At 42.0% G+C, this 22,375-nt stretch overlaps 1 protein-coding gene across 2 annotated transcripts in view; it reads right to left on the bottom strand.

Moving 5' to 3' along the window:
• Nucleotides 1-3,621: 3,621 nt before the first annotated feature.
• Nucleotides 3,622-22,375, bottom strand: part of LOC140734870 (caveolin-1-like) — a 35,556-nt gene continuing 16,802 nt past the window's right edge. For both annotated transcript variants that reach the window (XM_073059504.1, XM_073059506.1), the window contains exon 4: nt 3,622-5,537. In XM_073059504.1, coding sequence (XP_072915605.1) covers nt 5,196-5,537 — 342 coding nt within the window. In that variant the 3' untranslated portion in view covers nt 3,622-5,195. The remainder of the gene's footprint in view (nt 5,538-22,375) is intronic.

The following is a 22,375-nucleotide window of genomic DNA, read 5'->3' as shown; positions in this document are numbered from 1 at the left end:
GCACCACACCCCTGTAAAACGCGACTGGCGGTAGCGGCGTCACTGCAGACCAGGCACCAGGGGCCAACACCTATCATCGAGTGATTCCAGCAAACACTTGAACATCCGCCGGGAAATCCCTCAGTGATTCCAGCAACATGGGGAACTCTTCCACCAGAGTCCTCTGTAAACACCTAACATCTGCGTGGGAATCTCCTACCTCTGTAAACACTTAACTTCTCCTAGGACATCTCCCAGCAGAGTCCTCTGTAAACACTGTGGACATCTGCTGGGAGATCACCCACGAGAAGCTGCACCAATCTGCTGGGAATTTTGCTGCTGGCTATGTTGTGCTCGATCGGGTACCTCCCTTCATCCTGCCCACCGGGCTGAGAAACCTCCACTCCAGGGACCCATTGCCATCTCGACGTTACTGGTCTGCTGGGAAATATTCCAACAGACTCATTGCTCGGTTCAGTAGATTCTTTGAACATCTGCCTCCGGACATTCAAACACACCGAATGCCCCTTTCCTCCCAATAGTTCCAGTTCCAAACAAATAATATCTCCAAATAGGGTAGGCCTAATAAACAAGATATGGTTGGGGTTCAGTTGTTAAAATGAACGGAAATAGTTCCAAGTGTTTGGATATTTTCACAGTGAACCCTCGGCAAATTCCTGCATCCTTAGAAAGACGATACGTGAATAGTTTCTAATTAAAATGCAAACCTGATTAAATTCATGCATTTCAGGTGATAAATTAACAGTCTCACAGTTTCTGGACTTAGAGGAGAACTCTAGCTAGAGGATTTCAATTTTGAGTTACATGTTGAGTAACTCCGCAGTGTGTCCCGCTATCTACAGATGACCGGCCCCTATTGAACACCACTGATAAAGCGCATAAATTGCCAAATGCACAACCACCTTTTAACTGTACTGAATTGGTTCCCGCAAACCGGCCGTCGCTTATTACATTTGCAGGGGCAAAATAAATTTGTTAGCTCCAAAACTTCTCGCAAGTCTTCCCTCAAATTCTCCAATTTTTTCGCCTGACATATCTCTCCAGACAGCTGGGTGTTTCAGAAAGGCTGTGGGGTTAAAGGAGGAGTCTGTGAGAGGAAGATAGTCTTCGCAGCGATCGCCGGGTTTGGTGGAAGGGTGCCAGTTACCCGAGGCTGTGTTTGGAGTTTTGAATCTTAGTGCAAACGACGTGAAGTTTCCAGTCACAACGGGAAATGCACATTCATTTTCAATGAATCATAGAATGGATTAGGGCTGCGGATACGGGCCAATGGCCGAATCCGCTGCCAAGGGTGTGAGGGGAAGGTAAAGTACAACCCATGTTATAAAGCGAGACGTGTGCGAGAAGCGGGAGGCGATGAACGAGCAGTAAAGAGCAGAGTCTGTGCGAGGCACAGCATGAACTAGTGTGGGTAGGATAGCGAGATAACCCCGGGAAAGTAGTGACCGATACGAAGGATAAATGGACAGGGAACGGTGACCAGAACAGTGACATATAAATTTCGTAATGAGGAGAAGGACACATTTGTAGTTAGGTCGCATTATTAGGGGGAGATAGTGCGAGGTGAAGGAAAACTCACCTTGTTCAGCGTGAAATCAATTTATGGGGGCATTAAAAGTATCTGTGAATTTTAAACTCTTCATTTGATACAGTTTATTGTTAATGAGGAAAGTGATTCTTTGATGGAACTCGTACAATCAAGTATTGAAAATCAATTCACCTTCCGACTGGCTGAAGTGAGGTGGGACACAATTTGGATAGATAGGTTATGTTATTGACAAAGGGAATGTGATGGAAATGTATAATAATAAGTTGCATTTGGGTGTGGAGTACTTATTTTGATTAATTTAGTCAACTAATTAAAGGACATTAATTAGGAGTTTGGCTGCATAATCATTTTGGAGTTAGTTCTGTGAGGCGAAGTGTTTTCTGTTCATTGTGGTGGCTGATGCTTTTTAAACACAATCCCAGATTAATTTTAGAAGGCACGCTATTGAAAACATCTCCCAAACAAGCAATTGCCATTGGCAAACAGGAAATTTCTATTACAAACTATTTACTTTTACAAATATTTCACTGATTTATATTGGGCCTGAAGATTGTTTTATATTTGCTTTAATATTGTTATAGTAACAATTGGCCCTTAATATAATGCACAAGCTGCAGGAAGTTGTAAATTTAGTCAGCTCCATAAGTGGCACTAGCCTTCCCAGCATCCAAGGTGTCTTCAAGGAACAATGCCTCAAGAAGGCGGCATCCATCATTAAGAACCCCCATCACCTAGGGCATGCCCCCTTCTCTTTGCTACCATCTGGGAGGAGGTTCGGAAGCCTGAAGGCACACACTCATCAGTTCAGGAACAGCTTCTTCCCCTCTGCCATCTGATTTCTGAATGGACATTGAACCCATGAACTCCACCTCACTAGTTTTTTCCCCCCTCTTTTTGCATTACTTATTTAACTTTTTACATATATGCTTCTTAGTGTAATTCAGTTTTTATTCTGTATTGCAATGTACTGCTACACATAACAAATTTCACGACATATGCCAGTGACATTAATCAAGATTCTGATTCTGATTCTCGCTAATAACATAGAGGGAAATAGGGCATCACATGAGAGGCATTGATAGGGTAGACAGTCAGAATAATTTTCCTGAGGTCAAATACCTAAGAATATGCCTTTAAAGTGGGGGGTTGGGGAGAGATTAAATTAGATATTCAGGGCAAAGTGTTTTTTCTACCTAGAATGGTAGGTGACTGGAGCAGGCTGCCAGGAGATCTGGTGGAAATAGTGACTGGATTTAATTATCAGTTGGTCAGTTGTTTAAATTATTCAGGTATTTCTGACAAAGGGCATTTCTTAGCACATTCTTAAAATCCACATCATATCTATTTTTAACTATTAGAAAATATTCATTTATTGAGTTGCAATATGGAACAGGACCTACTGGTCTTTTGAGCTGTGCCAGCCAACAACCCCCGATTTAACCACAACCTAATCAAGGGACAATTTACAGTGACCAATTCACCTACCAACTGTGGGATGAAACCGGAGCACCCCAGCGGAAACCCAAGCGGTCACGGGGAGCACAAACATAACTCCTTACAGGCAGTGGCTTGAATTGAACCTGGGTTGCTGTTATTGTAAAGCGTTGTGCTAACCACTACGCTATCATGCTGCCCTATTCCACAGCTATCTAACTTTTATTGCTGAGAGGATGAGGACCTGGGAGAACTGAGCATTAGGGAAACTGTATTGATTAAGGACAATGTAATTTTTTGATTTGAATAATTGTGCTATAGAAAATGTAAGTGCTCTTATTGCAGATGAGGTACTATATTATATATCTATAATGCTATATACTGCAAAAAGCATTGAGCTAATGTTAGTATGAAGACTCCAGCCATTAACCCCAAGTGTTATGTTCAAATGATCTCTTCCTGGTTATGAATTAAATTATACCTTCAGTGAATCTCAGCATAGTATATGGTGACATATTGCATGTACTTTGATAATAAATTTACTTTCAAATTTGAAATTTGTTCCCTTTATACTAGAGGAAGCTTCATTATTAAGGTGAAGATTACATTTCAGGATGTAACTCAAACTCATTGGCAACTTGTATAAACATTTGATTCTTTATTTTTTTCAAATTGTTTCAGCTCTTACATGCTAAAATATCTTGAATGCTTGAACAACTTCTGCAACAGCAAGCTTTAATAACACTTGGAAGAAATTGACCATGGGTTCAAATAATTTGCAATACAGTTCAAAGTGGTAGTAAAAAATAAAAGCTAAATTTTATATACTTTATGGTTAATAAGTGATATGAATGCACCTGTATAAAATAGCTTTTGCAAATATCTAAAAATCTGTTTCATTTCTTGTATTTTGCTGGTGACTTTAATCTATATTTTAACTATATACACAACCCTTAAAAAGAATTTTCCATCAGTAATTCTTTAAAACAGCAGTTATAACAATTCCTTTAACCTTCAGTTAGACATGTATAAAGTGACAATAGAAATTGGTATGAAAGAGTATCAAGGCTCTCAGTGTGTTTTAAAGTTTAAAAGAGGTGGAGGATGCAGCACAGAACTAGATGTCCACAGGTGCCTCTGCCCATGACAGTGCTTCAGTAGCATGTTATGGTTCTGGCCTTTGACCTCTGCTGCAATTGTCTAAGCAGGAAAATTCTGGATATTACCTCCCTCTGGGTTGCATATTGTATAAAGCTGATTGATATGTTGCAATGTACAATATAGAAAATCTGAGTTACATTCAGCAATTTAACATGGCTATCTTACAGTGCAGCAAGTATTTTCATTTCACACTATTTCTCAAATGTTGCAAGCACAAAGCACACAGCAACACTGTTTTGCCATTGTCCTCCTGACGTTTTGGTGCATGTTAGAGAGTTTAATACCAGACATGCACAAGGTTCACAAAGAGTTTAAATGCTTACCAAAAAAATGAACATTGCATAGTTTAGACAGTGGTGGAGAGAAGGAGTCAATCCTCTTGGCATCAAGACATAACATACTTCATACACGGTAATTTAGTTTCCTAATATAATGAACTATTTAACCAGCACTTAGATGGGGGTCAGTCATTCTTTCTCCAGACTGACACTCTAAATGCGTAAATCATATTTAAATTTTAATGTTTCTATAAATCCTGATAATTGCAGGAGAGATTAAACTGAGAAATACAATTTATTTGTTGCATAGCAGTTTTAAAAATGGTATGATTATAATCTCACTGCAAAATAGTTCATATTTTTACTTTAAATATTAAGATCCTATGCTCAGTGTTTAATCCTTTATCCTTACCGTCCTAGTACAGTACTGTGAATCAGCCTCTGGTTTCATGGGAAACAGCACAATGAAATAGCGGGAGGGCTAATTGCTAAAGAAAGGCAATGACTCATTTTGTTTACAAAACCTGTCATATGGTGTTTAGCAGTAAAGGAATGTAGTCGTTAAGCTTAGATCAGTGTTAAAATGCAATTACATAAAAGGGTAACAGAACATGCCAGGGATAAGTAATGAAAGAGCATGCAACCATATTTTTTCTTATATCAGTGCTATTAGAAAAGGCACCAACATGTTTCTGTGATAAAGAAACAGAGCTTCCATTTGGTAGGAAGCGATGTGATCAATTGACCAATCACTTCTTTCAACATTTTCCTGTTTACACTTCCTTCTGCATTGACACCCGAATATTGCCGAACATTTTTCCCAGGGCTTCATAGAAAGGGTCACAGAAGGTGTGAATGCAGATCGAATAGACCCTGCTGATGCACTGGATCTCAATCATGTAGCTCTTAATGCAGGGCACCACTGCCCAAATGTGGATGAACGATAAGATGGCAAAGTAAATTCCCCATACAATTGCCAATGGTATGCCAAAGATCCCAGAGAGAAGCCGGTAACACCAATATTTAGTCACTGTGAAGACGGTAAAGCTGGCCTTCCAAATTCCATCGAAGCTGTGAGTTCCCTCCGGTTCGGCGATCACTTCTTCAAAATCCACCTATGTCAGGGGAAATACAAAACCATTATGATTAACTTTAGTAGTAAACTCTATTTGCTTTAAAAATCAAAATGTTTTGGGCAGGCATGATGCTGAACAACTTTATCTGCCGTCTCTATGAAATCTCAATATGCTGTATTCACCAACACATCAGGTCTCATTTTCCTCATGCAGGTGGAACAGCAAGCCAATGTTACTCAGCACACTTGGTTGCAATAACCCCACTCTCCTCCTGTTGTCTTGCTCTTCCCCATTGCATTGTATGTTGGCTTCCTCTATTCAGCTGACTTCCATTGAAAATTCTAAAGTTTTTTTTACCCTTTAATATCCAATCTTTTTGCTCTGCAATTCCAAATCTAATTTAATATCCAATCTTTTTGCTCTGCTACATCTGTGCTTATTTGCAAAACATCCTATTTCTTTTGGTTATGCTTTTAGCCCTGGGCTTCATGCCATCAAAAATGAATTGTGAATTCATTGCATTGAGCATCTCTGCAACCACAGACAAAGGAGTTATTTTATCCTCATGACACCCTCTCCTAGCCAAAACAGGGTAAAGGAACTGGTTCAGTAATTGTAAATGACTGAAAATGTGGAAACTGTGGAAGTAGTTATTCAAGCTTGACATAAATGCTCACATCATCCAAAGTGCAATGTCAGTTCTGCTGCCAAATTCACCAGATATATTCTATCAGCATTGATAATTGTATTGAGGGAGGATGTAAAACACCATGCAAGTGTTGTTATTTCTATATTTAAAAAATAATACTTGGCAGCTGTGCATTTTAGAGATTGGTAATGAAATATAATATTTCCAACTGAAACAACACCACATGAACCATACTCATTATTTTCCAGTAAGTAGTCAAAAGTGAGAATGATTTCAGGGTGGTACTATATATTAAAAAATAGACCATTCAAGGCATCTACAAATAAGATATGGTATCCAGTTATCTATTAATTTTGCACAGGGGTGGCAGAAACAACCAGGCAGGTTTTTTTTCAAGATAATGCCTGTACCCTTTTTTTTGAGAACTTATAACACTGCTGCATTTTATTGTTGCAAAGTATCTCTGTGACAAGCTAATGAATTAACACACAACCATAACAAGAAGCCTTGAGGCAGGTAGATATATGTACCCATGCATTCATTAAGCTAATTGATATTCAGATACAGATCTGTACAATGCAAAAATAAAGTCCTGTACTGGAGGAAAATGATGGACTGTCTATGTCAATACTTATAGTTTTGCACATTTCCACTAATGCTATGGATCTATATTCTTCTGTGCCTTGCCTACTTAAGCACCTGTTTAAATGTCTCTTAATCAGACCTATCAAGATGACACAACCAAGGCTAACAAGGGAATTCAAAACCAACATAAAAGTCAAAGACAGGGCATATAATAGAGCAAATTGTATCTGATCCCAACACCGCCTCTGGCAAAATGTTCCAGTTAGCAACTACTCTGTCAACAGCAGCCTCCTCAAATCTATTAAAATGTTACAGTCATCAAGGAGGATTTCAATAAGCAGGTATATTGGGGAAATCAGGTTGGTGTGAGATTCCAAGAAGGGGATGCTTACGAGATGGTTTTCTGGAGCAGCTCGTGTTGAACCCACTAGGGGATCATCTTTTCTGGATTGGGTGTTGTGCAGTGAACCAGAATTGATCAGAGAGCTTAAGATAAAAGAACCCTTCAGGGAAGTGATCATAAGGTGACTGAATTCACTCTGAAATGTGAGAAGGAGAAGCTAAAGTCAGATGTATCAGTATTACAGTGGAGTAAAGGAAATTATAGAGGCATGAAAGATGAGTTAGCCAGAATTGATTGAAGGAGAACACAGGCAGAGACGATGGCAGATCAGCAGTGGCTGGAACTTCTGGAAGCATTTTGGAAGGCACGGGATATATACATTTCAAAGAGGAAGAAATACTCTAAAGGCAAGATGACACAACCAAGGCTAACAAGGTAAGTCAAAACCAACATAAAAGTCAAAGAGAGGGCATATAATAGAGCAAAACTTAGTGGGAAGTTAGAGCATTGGAAAGCTTTTAAATACCAATAGAAGTAAATAAAAAGTCATTAAGAAGGTAAAAAATAGAATATGAAAGTGAGCCAGTCATTAATATTAAAGAAGCTACCAAAAGTTTCCTCAAATATGTGAAGTGTAAAAGAGAGGTGGGAGTGGATATAGGACCGCTGGGAAATGAAGTAGTAAAGGGTACAAGGAAATGATGGACGAACTGAATAAGTATTTTGAATCATTCTTCACTGTGGAAGTTACTAGCAGTATAGTGGAAGTTCCAGATGTCAAGGGTCGTGAACTGTGTAAAGTTACCACTACTACGGAGAAGGTTCATGAGAAACTGAAAGGTCTGAAGATAGAGAAGTCACCTGGAATAGATGGTTCTGTAATGGTTCCTGAAGACTGGAAAATTGCAAATGTCACTCCACACTTCAAGAAGGGAGAGAGGCAGAAGAAAGGAAATTATAGGCCAGTTAGTCTGACCTCAGTGGTTGAGAAGATGTTGGAGTCAATTGTTAAGGATGTGGTTTCAGGGTACTTGGAGGCACGTGATAAAATAGTCCGTAGTCAGCATGGTTTCCACAAGGGAAAACCTTACCTGACAAATCAGTTGCAATTCTTTAAAGAAACAACAAGCAGAATAGACAAAGGATATTTGATTGATGAGGTGCTCTTGGATTTTCAGAAAGCCTTTGACAAGGTGCCACACATGATGCTGCTTAACAAGCTGCAAGTCCATGGTATTACAGGAAAGATTCAAACATGGAGAAAGCAGTGGTTGATTGGCAGGAGGCAAAGAGTGGGACTATAGGGAGCCTTTTCTGTTTGGCTGTTGGTGACTTGTAGTGTTCCACAGGGGTCTGTGTTGGGATTGATTCTTTTTATGCTATATGTCATGATGGAATGGGCAGGTAGTTTTGAGGAATAGAGAGGCTACAGAAAGACTTAGACAGATTAAGAGAATGGACAAATAAGCTGCAGATGGAATACAATGTCAGGAACTGCATGGTCATGCACTTTGGTAGAAGAAATAAAGGATTGACTATTTTCTAAATGAAAATACAAAAATTTGAAGCATAAAGGGTTTTGGCAGCCCTTGTGCAAGATTCCATAAAGGGTAATTTGTAAGTTGAGTCTGTGGTGAGGAAGGCAAATGCAATGTTAACATTCATTTCAAGAGGACTAGAATATAAAAGCTAGTATGTAATGTTGAGACTTTATAAAGCACTAATGAGACCTTATTTGGACAATTGTGAGCAGTTTTGGGCCCCTTATTTTAGAAAAGTTCTGCTGAAACTGGAGAGAGTTCAATGGAGGTTCATAAAAATGATTGCAGGATTAAATGGGTTTTCATATGAAGAGCGTTTGATGGTTGTGGGCCTGCACTCACTGGAATTCAGAAGAATGAGGGGTGACCTAATTAAAACCTATTGAATGGTGAAAGGCCTTGATAGAGTGGATGTAGGAAGGATGTTTCCTATGGTGGGAGAATCTATGGTCAGAGGACACAGCCTCAGAATAGAGGGGTGTCCTTTTAGAACAGGGATGAGGAGGAAGTTCTTTAGCCAGAGAGTAGTGAATCTGTGGAATTAATTGCCACAGGCAGCTGTGGAGACCAGGTCTTTATGAATATTTAAGGCAGAGGTTGATAGATTCTTGATTAGTCAGGGCATGAAGGGATACATTGGGTGGTGGGGGGGAGGCAGGAGACTGGGGCTGAAAGTAAAAATGAGTCAGCCATGCAGAAATGGTGGAGCAGACTCAATGGGCCAAATAGCCTAATATCCTGGCAATCTCCAACACTATCACATTAATAGCTTATCTATTATTGCACTACAGAGGAAGTACAGTGCTGGTAGACAAATAATGTGTAAAAGTTGCAATGGTTAGGAGGTCTAGAGTTGATCATTTTGCATATGAGAGGTCAATTCAAGATTCTGATAAGAGTGGGACAGAATCTCTCCTTGAGCCTGGTGGTACATGTTCTCAAGGTTTTGTGCCTTGACCTGTGAAGGCAAACATGCACCTTCTTTGCCATCCTATCTTTCTCGTTGCTACTTTCAGAGAACATTGGACATGAAACCCTGTGCCCCCCACCCTATTTGCCAGCAATCATCAATGCTCAACCTGTGGTCGTCCCACCACTACTTGACTTCTCAAAATTCATCACCACACACTGGTCGTGATTAATTTTCTTTTTCCCAGGGTGGTGACGGCTAATACCAGAAGACATCCTGTTTTAGATGAGTGGAGGAAAGTTTAGTGGATATTTGAAACGTAGGTTTTCTTTTGCACAGAGAGTGGAAGGTGCCTGGGACACACTGCCAGGGTTGATGATAAAGATGGATACAAAAGGGACATTTAAAAGGCACATGAATGCTAGAAAGATGAAGGGTTATGGGAAGTGCTAGATTGATCTTAGGGTAGATTTATATTGGTTAGCATAACATCGTAGGCCAAAGGGCCCTTACTGTGTTGTACCACTATGCAGTATATTCTATGTTCCTTTTACAAACACATTGTACAACTCACCATCTGATGTACATCCTGCTATACATAACTTCAAAGTCATCCACTAACGTGAGTCATATCATCTATATTCACATCCTATTTGTTATTACACTTCATCACAAATAAAATACCCAGATCTGCAGATTTGGCGATCCCTGCAGCATACCACTGGTCATAGACTTCCAATCTGAAAAACACCCTTCCCTCTCTATCCTCTGCCTCCCATTACCAAGGCAATTTTGGATGCAACCAATCAACTCACTTGGTGCCAATGTGCCTTAACATTACAGTCCGGCCTAGCTCAAGGGATGTTTCACATGCCAAACATGAATGATAGTTGTCAACTTGAAGACTATCTTGATTGGATCTTTGACCAAAATTTTCTCAGATCCTTTATGAACACCGTTGTGCACTGTGAGCCTTGTATGTAACAGGCAAAAATACACATTTTACTCTACTTTGTCTCAAGAATAGAATCAGCTTTATAGTACTATGCAACATTGTGCTCTGTTGTGAGCAGAACTGTCCAGCCTGATGCTATTCACCTGTGCACATAATTACTAACTCAGGGGACTTGGGGGAACTTGGGGAATTGAACTGCGAGCAATAACAAAATACAGTTACCTTGGCACTGTACTTTACTTTACTTTATTGTCACAAAACATTTGATACTAGAGCGTACAATCATCACAGCGATATTTGATTCTGCGCTTCATGCTCCCTTAAGTACAAATCCACATAAATATAATAAAAAATTTAAATTATAAATCATAATTAGAAAATAGAAAAGGGAAAGTAAGGTAGTGCAAGTTAGGTCCGGATATTTGGAAGGTATGGCCCAGATCCGGGTCAGGATCCATTCAGCAGTCTTATCACATTTGGAAAGCTGTTCCCAAATCTGGCCGTACGAATCTTCAAGCTCCTGAGCCTTCTGCCGGAGGGAAGAGGAACAAAAAGTGTGTTGGCTGGGTTGGTCGTGTCCTTGATTATCCTGGCAGCACTGCTCCGACAGTGTGCGGTGTAAAGTGAGTCCAAGGATGGAAGATTGGTTTGTGTGATGTGCTGGGCTATGTTCATTATCTTCTGCAGCTTCTTCCGGTCTTGGACAGGACAACTTCCATACCAGGTTGTGATGCACCCTAGAAGAATGCTTTCTACGGTACATCTATAAAAATTAGTGAGGGTTTTAGGGGACAGGCCAAATTTCTTCAGCTTTCTCAGGAAGTAAAGGTGCTGGTGGGCCTTCTTGGCAATGGACTCTGCTTGGTTAGACCAAGTCAGGTCAATTGTGATATTTACACCGAGGAACTTAAAGCTTTTGACCTGTTCCACCTGCGCACCACAGATGTAGATAGGGTCGTGTGGTCTGCTACTCCTTCTGAAGTCAACAACCAATTCCTTCGTCTTGCTGACGTTGAGGGATTGGTTATTGTCTTTGCACCATGCCACCAGGTTCTTAATTTCCTCTCTGTACTCAGACTCATCATTACCCAAGATACGGCCTACAATTGTGGTGTCATCAGCAAACTTATATATTGAGTCCGATGGAAACTTCGATGGCTACACAATCATGGGTGTACAGTGAGTACAGCAGGGGGCTGAGTACACAGCCTGGGCACCAGTGCTCAGAGTGATTGTAGAGGAGAGCTTGTCTCCTATTTTTACAGCCTGGGTCCTGTCTGTGAGGAAGTTGAAGATCCAGCTGCAGATCTGAGTGCTAAGACCCAGGTTCCAGAGCTTAGAAATCAGTTTATTTGGAATGATGGTATTAAAAGCAGAGCTGTAGTCAATGAAAAGGAGCCTTACATATGTGTCTTTATTCTCCAGGTGTTCTAAGGAGGAATGTAGTGCCAGAGAGATGGCATCTGCTGTTGACCTGTTGCTCCGGTAGGCGAATTGCAAAGCGTTGAGATTGACCGGTAGGCTGTGGTTGATGTGTGCCATAACCAATCATTCGAAGCACTTCATTGCCATTGATGTCAGAGCCACAGGTCGATTGTCATTCAGGCATGCCACCTTGCTTTTCTTCGGCACCGGGATTGCCTTCTTAAAACATGAGGGGATCTTAGACTGAAGTAGGGAGCAGTTGAAGATGTCAGCAAACACTGCAGCTAGCTCGCTTGCACAGACCCGGAGAACCCGTCCCAGGACGCCGTCTGGGCCCGTCACCTTCCTTGGATTTATCTTCAGGAAGGCTCTTCTAATGTCTTCCTTGGTGACGATGAATCTCGATGCCACCAGGTCTGGTTCATCCGGAGGGGGTGGGACGCTCCTCTTCTGTTCGAATCTTGCGTAGAATACATTAAGTTTGTCAGGAACAGAAGCACTACAGTTATTGACATTCCCAGCCTTTTCTTTGCGCCCAGTGATCTCATTTAGACCCTGCCATAGTTTACTGGCATCCCTCTTGTTAGCCTGGGTTCAATAGTGCCTTTTGGCGCCCTTAATGGCTTTCCTGAGTTCGTGCCTGGATTCCGTGTAGCGACTGGTATCTCCGGACCTAAAAGCTGCAGCTCTAGCCTTCAAAAGGGGCTGGACCTCATAATTCAACCAATGTTTCCGGTTAGGGAATACCCGGATCATCTTGCGAGACACACGGTAAAGTCCATGACAGCTGAGGCATACTCATGGAGGTTAGCTGCCGAGTCCTTGAACACTAACCAGTCCACCGATTCAAAGCAGTCACAGAGGACCTCATCCGTTTCCTCTGTCCAATGCGACACCACTTTTGACACCGTGACCTCCCGCTTCAGTTTCTGTTTGTAAGCCGGGAGGAGGAGTACGGCCTCATGGTCCGATTTTCCGAAGTGAGGTCGTGGGACGGAACGGTAGGCATCATTGACTGCTGTGTAGCAGTGGTCAAGTATATTAGGGCCTCTAGTGGAGCAGGAGACATGTTGGTATAACCTTGGCAGCACTTTTCTGAGGTTGGCCTGGTTAAAGTCCCCAGCTGTAATGAGCAAAGCCTCCGGATACCTGGTCTCAAGTTCACTGATGTTGGCATACAGTGTATTCACAGCACACTCCACGTCCGGCTGCGGGGGAATGTAGACCACTGTCAGTATGACCGAGGTGAATTCCCGTGGCAGATAATAGGGACGACACTTCACCGACAGATGTTCCAGGTCCGGACTGCAGGAGCTTGTCAGTGCCACTGTGTCCGAGCACCACACAGTGTTGATCAGTAGGCAGACACCACCTCCCTTCGTCTTGCCCAAAGACACCGTGCGGTCCATCTGATGGATTGAAAAACCCTTTGGTCGGATGGCACAGTCAGGGGTGGCAGGGGAGAGCCAGGTCTCTGTGAAACAGAATACACAGCAGTTCTGCATCTTCCTGCAGTAGGTGAGTTTCCCTTTAAGATCATCCACCTTGTTCTCTATCGCTTGCACATTAGCTGGTAGGATGGTGGGCAGAGGGATCCTAAAGACCCTCCGCTTCAATCTGACCAGCAGCCCAGCTCTCTTCCCATGCTTCCTTGGTAAATAGTGCATCTTTCCAGGTTTCCATCGATGCAGTGTGTTGTTGGCAGCTCTTTTGAGTTTGGTGGATGCATCCCGCGGGGATTGATCGGCAGGTCGCATCGTCGGGCGCTCCAGGTCGGGCCGAGAGATGGGGGAGGCTCCGCTGCCACTTCCAACTGCCTGGGGGCCCGGGCTGTCGATCGGGTCTGGCCCCCAAGCCGACACTTAATCCTGGAGGGCTGCCGGCTGAAACAAGTTCGTGAACTGAGCAAACACGAGGAAATCTGCAGATGCTGGTAATTCAGACAACACACACAAAATGCTGGTGGAACACAGCAGGCCAGGCAGCATCTATAGGGAGAAGCACTAGCGACGTTTCGGGCCGAGACCCTTTGTCAGGACTAACTGAAGAGAAAGATACTAAGAAATTTGAAAGTAGTGGGGCGGCCTCCGCTCCAGCCGAGCCCCGGGCTCGATTTCCGAGGTCGGCGGCGAAAGCCTCACTACCAGCAGCTGTGGATGGCCACCAACAGACCAGGCCGCACTGATCGGGTCCAGGTGCGGTCCGGAGTTGAAGAAGCAATTCTGGCACGTTGATGATCTCCAGCTGGGTCAGTAGCTTTGCCAGGGTGTTGTTGATCTTGCTAGATGTAGCAAATTGGAGGTTTAGAAGGGTTTCTCGGGTATAGGATAGTGTAGAGGGTAGTTTGCTCAGGACAGCACGCTCAGAGTTGCCAGATTCCGGCGCCATCTTAAACCATATACCTGTACCTTTATAATCTTCTACCCACATCTTGTGACAAACTTAAAATCATGAGTTAAATTACCAGTATGAAATTTTCTGATGTAACTTTGTAGGCTTTGAGCAGAAACTTAAATTTTGCTTTAATGATATTAGTCGTTGCTGTTTCTAATCTTGTGGTAACCAACGACACGTAATGTTAGGCTGAGAATGTATGATGATAGTGTTAGAGTGGAAAGCAATGTGGTGACATGGGAGACGAATTGCTACACATACGACCTCAGTGCATCTCCCAAAGATGTCCCAATGATGCTACAGGCAGGTGGGAGAATTCAAAAGATGGTGCTGCCTTGAACTTGTCCAACTGGCCTGAGATTGTTATTCCCTGTGAAATAAGACAGGGAGCTGTAGAAATGATGAGCAACTAAAGCGTGGCACCGAGGTTCAGGGAGCCATTGAAGTTGGGTAGAGATTAAGAGAAATGTAGCTGTAAATGAAGATAGTATAGTCTGGAGAATACACACAATACTCTGTCACAAGGATCAGTATTCCTGAACGCTGTGTTGTCTGCCTGGTATCTGGGTTTGGGACGTATCATTTGACCTGCAGAGTAATTCGGAATTGGTGGGTGGGGCAGTGGGGTGAAGATTCAGTTGTCATGGTCCAGCAATGTGAGAAGAACAAGGAATGAGGGTCTGTTGAGGGAATTTGAGCAGCTGGGAACAAAATTAAAATATAAAACCAAAAAGGTAAGGCAATTCTAGATTGGGTGTTGTGTAATGAATCAGATTTGATTAGGGAGCTTAAGGTAAAGAAACCCTTAGGAGGTAGTAATCATAATATAATAGGATTCACCCTGCAGCTTGAGAAGGAGAAGTTAAAGTATGATGTATCGGTATTACAGTACAGTAAAAGTAACTAGAAGCAAGAGAGAGCAGATGCCAAAATTGAATGAAAGGAGACTCTAGCAGAGATGATGGTAGAACAACAATGGCTGGACTTTCTGCGAGTAACTTGTGATACGAACCCCGTAACTGGGTGACTTACCAGCAAAGATAGAGACGTCCGTTGAAGTCTGATGATACTATTTTTAACAGTATTTATTAGTAAAAATACACAAAAATAATATCAATGCAAATATACAGATAATATACATCATCAATACTAAACATAAAAGTGTGGGTATAATAATAATCAATAAGAAATAAGCTCTATCGTTGTCTAGGGGATAATGTATTGTCTGATGGAAATATAAAGTTCACTGCAGTTCCACAAGCTGCTGTCTTTTGGTTGTCGCTGTGTTGCAATTGTTGGAGAGAGAGAGAGAAAGAGAAAAACTTGCCGGCTTTCCTTTATGATTTTGACCCGTCAGGTGTCTCATTGTCATGGCCGTTCAAGTGTGACCTCTCCTTTAGCTAAACCGTTCTTCTGTGATGAGCCCGCCACCCCGGCAAGGGAGGACACACACGAGCTCTCACCGGCTTTCGCTATAAAACGCTATCATGGGATTTCTAGCGTTTCTCCTGGTGTGTCTAAAGGGGTGTTCCCCAGACCCCTCTTTTATCCTTACTCACGGGGTCTCAGATGTCAATCAGGTTGGGATGACGCAATCCCTCAACCAGACCACTCTGGTTGGCCCTGAGGGGTTTCAATGAATAGTACAGTACTCAATACACAATTCCTTCTCCAAGAGACAATGGCTGTTAACAGTGGTTCCGTTCTGCTGATGTCAGGAGACATTCCAAACCTTGTGTATTCTGCATCTCCCTCTCTCATGACGTGTATCTCTCTCATTTCCTGGGTCCCAGACCTGAAATAATAGCGATCTTGCGATTCTCAAAAAGGAGGGGGTGACTTTGTACCCTTCGGCCCCTCAGAGTTGCTTCACCTTCGTAACACCCCCTTCCTTCTAAGGATTTTTACCACAGGTAAAAATTAATTAATACAGAGTCTTACAGGATTTCAGAATCTAACACAATACAAAAGAGTTTTTTTTTCACTACAGAGTAATACAGTTATGCATTCAATTCAGCATCTAAACAGTTGGCGGTTATATTGTCACTTCCTTTAATATCTTAATATCTTGTACCTTAATAAATTCTTGTAGCATCAGACTCCAATTTAATAACCACCTATTTTTATTCCTTTTCTTCAGCAAAACAAAACTAAAGAGTTGTGATCTTAGCTTTCATGTATATTACAAAATTTCATGCAACTACTAATCTTTATTTTACTTTCAAACTTAACAGTCAATCTTCCATGGTGTTGTCTTTATTATTTACATGCTTTGTTGAAATCCCTTAAAACCGAATCCTTTTATTTAAAGTGGCATCCCGTCAACCCTCGCCCCTTTTCCAGTTAACTCCCATGTGGTTAGCTTGTGCACCAGTGTGGAATAGGCTTTTGCATGCTTCTTTCATAGGAGTTATTTTATCAACAATGTTTTCCAAACGTAGCCCATTTTCTGAACGTCCACACAATTCTTTATTTTTAAGCAAGTCGTTAGTTTTATCTTCAGGACCCTTCATTCTATTAGTTTTCAGTTTAATATCTGCAAGCGATCCCTCTTTGTCCAAACAACATTTCAAACTCTGCCTCTTTGCAGCACACCCTTGAATAACATTAGCGGGTGGGGCAACTTTACATTCCAAATCAAACTATAATTGATTCGCAGGCACCGTGTTAACAAGCCATTGTTCCTTCAGCCTGGTTACTGCTTCTGACACCAATCCAGACTTTAAATTTTCTTCATTCAATTTAAGAACTACACTTTTCCCTTTCCCTTCAATAATAATACCCACATCACCACCTTTTATCTCCTCACTAACTTCTAACACACCTTCGAACACAAACAACTGGGAATTCTCACTTCCCACTAGTACCAAGGTTAACCCTTTCTTCACTGAACCAAGTCCATCTGACCCACAAGGACTGCATTCCTTTTTAACTGAATCAAATACCTCAGATTTTTCCTGAGTTTCATTACTAGGTTCAGTACCACGTGCATCCACATCTTGAACACACTCAAATGGGACATCTGCCTCTTCCAGGCTTTCAATACCCATCCCCTTTTCAAATTCTATGTTCCCCTGATCCTCCCAGTTACTCTCTGGGCAATTCCCTTCTGGAGTAAACTCAACCCTGTAGGCTGAAACAACCTCATCTGCTAACCCAGCAGACTCCTTCAACGTAACGGCATCCTTTTCATCTAGGACTGCCCTCATTTCATTATCGGGAACACCTTTAAAATTTTCAACTTCTTCAAACAGTTCTGTCAAGCCAGACAGATCATCCATGTCCAACCCTGGACCTTCTAACAGTCTTATCTGTTTCTCATTTTTACTCCGTGCCTCCATAAATTTCCTCCTGGCTAAGGGTAGGTCTACCTCCTCTCCCTTACTCTCTTTCACCTCCCTATTCTCCGTTTTACCACCCTCTGACCCCTATTGGTACAGGGTCAGTAAAAACATCTCAGCCAAATCCACACAGGACTCATTTAAACTGGTCTCGTTCTCAGCTGTCTTTCTCGACATGCTGCGAGTGATCGCGCATGCGGGATAGATCTTGGAACCTAGGGGCGGGTCCTCGACACTTACAGGCTGGCTCGTCAGCTCCATGGCTGACCAAACTTCACCACCAGCTAAATCGTTACCCAGAAGGATGTCTACGTCAGTTCTTGGAAATTCTGATCGCACCCCTATTTCAACTGGCCCAGATACCAGCTCACAATTTATAATGATCCTATGCAAAGGCACAGCTTCTGTCCCTTTTCCTATGCCTCTCAAAGCTACCTCTCCAGTCTCAGGACCAAAATCTAGTACCTTACTGTGAATCAATGACTGCTCAGCTCCAGTGTCTCTTCAGATCCGCACTGGAACTGGTGTGTCTCCCTCTTTCACAGACATGGTTCCTTCTGAAATAAATTTCTCACACCCCTCTTGTATTCTATCTACCTGGGGCTCTCTCGTCGATTTGCTGATCGACTCAATACAGCCTGTAGGTACTGCTGCTTTCCCTTTTCCTGTCTCCTTCCTCGGAGCAAAGCACTTAGATGCAATATGACCCACCTTTCCACAACTAAAACAGGTCAAACCAGGACTCCTCCTGCCGTCTTGCCTTTCGTCCTCCTTATTTTTACCACTAGCTCCCGGCTTAGTTTCTCCCTTAGCCAGCGGGCTTTCTCTACCGTTCCTATGGTCTTTCTGGTAACTCTTATTTGAGGAAAACTTTGTCTTGTGGGTTAGGGCATATTCATCTGCGAACCTAGCAAATTCGGATATGGACTTATTCGGCTTCTCGTTCAAATACATCCGGATATCATCCGAAACACAACCTTTAAATTCCTCAATCAGAATTAACTCCCTTAAACGCCGAAAATCCTCTTCCACCATTTCTGCTGCACACCAGCGATCCAAGAGCACACCCTTCTCATAGGCAAACTCTGCATACGTCTGATTCCACCCTTTCTTTAAATTTCTGAACTTTTGTCTATAGGCCTCAGGTACCAATTCGTGGGCCCGAAGAATGGCCTCTTTTACTTCCTCATAATTCTCAGACTCCTCCTCCTCCATAGATAACACCACATACGCCCGTTGTGCCTTCCCTTTTAACACACTTTGTAACAGCGCCACCCACTGATCTCTGGGCCACTTCTGATTCACTGCCACCTTTTCAAAATGCAAGAAATAACTATCAACATCCGGCTCCTCGAACAGAGGTACTAACCTAAACTCCCTACTAACATTAAACCGCTCCTCTCGGTCTGGCCCTTGAGCTCTTCACTCTTGCCTGAACTTCTCCATGTCCAGCTCATGTTTCCTCTGTTTCTCCTTCTCCTCACACTCCCTCTCCTTTTCAGCTCTTTCCTTCTCTTTTTCGGCTCTTTCCTTCTCCTTTTCGGCTCTTTCCTTCTCCTTTTCAGCTGCTTCCAGCTGTTTTAACAATTTCATGCTCCCTCTGCTTTTCAGCTCTTTCCTGCTCCCTTTTCACCTCTAACTCCTTTAGCTGGAGCTCATACTCCCTTTTCCTCTGTTCCGCGTCCAGCCTCAATTTCTCCAACTCTAACTGAGCTGTCCCACTAGCTGGTACCTTTTCAGGGATATATTCCAATACCTCAGCCGAAAACACATTCTTCACAATGTAATACTGAGTTATGGCCCTCTGCACCTCCCGCTTTTTCATTGACAACCTTACCTCTGCGAGATTTAGTCCTTTCGCAATATTTATCAATTCTGACTTTGTGGCAGCCTCTAGCGCCTCCAGAGTCGGGTTTTTTATAAATTCGTCTACATCCATCTTTGCTGGCTTCCTGTCTGGTTACCCGCGCAACCAGAACCAAGTTTGGACTTAAAAGCCTGATTTACTGGCCCTCCAATTTGGTATCAAATCTCGAGACGAGGCCCCACGTTGTTATGAACCCCGTAACTGGGTGACTTACCAGCAAAGATAGAGACGTCCGTTGAAGTCTGATGATACTATTTTTAACAGTATTTATTAGTAAAAATACAGAAAAATAATATCAATGCAAATATACAGATAATATACGTCGTCAATACTAAACCTAAAAGTGCGGGTATAATAATAATCAATAGGAAATAAGCTCTATTGTTGTCTAGGGGATAATGTATTGTCCGATGGAAATATAAAGTTCACTGCAGTTCCACAAGCTGCTGTCTTTTGGTTGTCGCTGTGAGTTGCTTCACCTTTGTAACACTTGGAAGACACAGAATTGGTTCACGCCAATGAAGAAGAAGCATTTTAAAGGGAGGATGAGGCAACCGTGGCTGACAAGGGAAGCATAAAAGAAAAAGAGAGGACATAGAATATAGCAAAACTTAGAAGAAATCTAGAGGATTGGGAAGCTTCTACAAACCAACAGATTACAACAAAAAGAAAGCAATAAGGAAATATAAAGGTTAGCTAGACAATAATGTAAAAGAGGATACCTAAAGGTATTTTCTATTATAAAAGAGTAAAGGAGAGGCAAGTATAGATATTGGACCACTGGAAATAATGCTGGAGGGTTAGTAGTGGGGAACAAACAAAGGATGTATGAACTGAATAAGTATCTTACATCAGTCTTCTCTGCGGAAGAAAACCATCAACATGAAATCCAAGAGATTCAGGGGGCAGTAATAAGTGTAGTCGCTATTACTAAGGATAAGGTTTGTAGAAGCTGAAAGGTCTGAAGGTAGGTAAATAAATTACCTGGACCAGATGGACAGCACCCCATGGTTCATAAAGAGGTAGCTGAAGAAATTGTGGAGACATTAATAGTCATTGTACAAGAATCCTGAGATAATGAATAGTTCCAGAGGACTGGAAAATTGTGAATGTCACTCCACTCTTTTTAAGTAGTGAGGGAGGCAAAAGGCAATGGAATTATAGGCCTGTTAGCCCAACTTCAATGAGGTCAGAACAGACTGGATAGGCTGAATGGCTTAACTTTGCTCTATGTTTTATGGTGTTATGGGCCTATATAAATGTTCACATTATCTGACATTCTGAGGTCAAATGTTACTGATACGTTCTACAGGATTATTACAGTGAGGTCAGATATGAAAACACTAAAATGTAATCATTTCCTTCTCTTTAATACTAATACATGAATCTCAGCATTTTATTGATGTTATTATAGATTTGTACTATTTACAAATTATAACAAAGCAATATTCACCATCCATTATTTTCCAGTAATAGTTAATAGTGAAAATATTTTCTGTATATGGTAGCCTGTAAAAATTTCCATGGTTTAGCTAAAGCAGACAGCAAAGAACTTTCCACCAACAGTGAAACCCTAAGAAACATAAAATGTATAAAAATGGAAACACGAGTTGGCTATTTGTGCTTCTAACCTGCTCCATTACTTTAAATGGTCACGGCCTCATCGTTTCACTCTCTCTCCATAACCCATGATGTCTTCTTTCTTTCTATTTCATTCTGATGTATATTCAGTGATTTGGCCTCCACAGCTTTCTGTGGTAGAGAATTCCACCACTTCACCAACTTCCGGAGAAAGAAGTTTCTCTTCATCTCAGTGCAAATAGATTCAGACCATTACAGAGTCAGAATTTTATACTCTTCAGTGAGATGGGTTCTCATTCTTCTGAACTCCAATGAGCCCTGGCTCAGTCAATGCAAAATTACTATAATGTGGGGACTCAGGAATATTTTCAGTTGATAATTTTTCAGATGCTACTAAAATAAAATCATGGACTAAAAGAAATCCACTCCTGCCACATCTATTTATGGACAGGACATGAGAATTAGCTCCCAAATGGCATTTGATACACGCCTACACTTATGGAGATTTGTGTTGGCTGCCTCTTTGGTGACGATATGTTGCTCAGCGTACAATGGTTGTGCTGCCACTTCAAACATTCTTAGCAGCTGAATGCACTTTACAGCAGAAGAACCACCCAACAAAATATTTAAGGGAATCATTAACTATTGTCAGAGTAGCTTCTAATTTGATTCTTATTTGGCTGTGTCAGTGATCCTAAGTACTTACTGATTATAAAGTTCTTTAATTTATTAAAGCTTCAGAATGCAAGGAAGATTAATAAAAACTTGGATTTGGCTTTATTGCTTTGACCCAGACATGGATGTAGTAGAAGGCATTCCCCCAGAATATAATGTGACTGCACTGACAGCTCGGCAGCGGTTCTACAAGAAGGTCATCACCTGTGCACTTGGTAGTGCACAAGGTAGTCAAATTGGCTGTGTCTCATTGTAAGGTGAGACGGAACAGATTGGCAGTCAGATTGAGTGGATCCTATCTCTTGCTCTGTCCCTATGCAAGTAGGCAGTGTGTTCTGTCCCTCACCTTTACACCGGACATTATGTTTCATTTAATCTTGACAGAGGGAAGCAGACAGAGATTACATGGCTTGTTGAGGATATTCCGTTCCCTCTGGTGGCTGAGTGCCATTGAGTACAGGCACAATACTGCTCATTAATGAACACGAGCCAACTCCACACAAGCTGAAATTGGTAATGGATTTCACTCCTTTTAAATCCTATAGGAGTGCTTCCTACATGTTGTGCCATGCTGGTCAATGGCTGGCATTCATGAACCTGCTCTGAAACAG

This window comes from Hemitrygon akajei, chromosome 10, assembly GCF_048418815.1.
Source record: "Hemitrygon akajei chromosome 10, sHemAka1.3, whole genome shotgun sequence".
Lineage (NCBI taxonomy): Eukaryota > Metazoa > Chordata > Chondrichthyes > Myliobatiformes > Dasyatidae > Hemitrygon > Hemitrygon akajei.
This window is presented reverse-complemented; position numbering and strand designations above follow the sequence as displayed.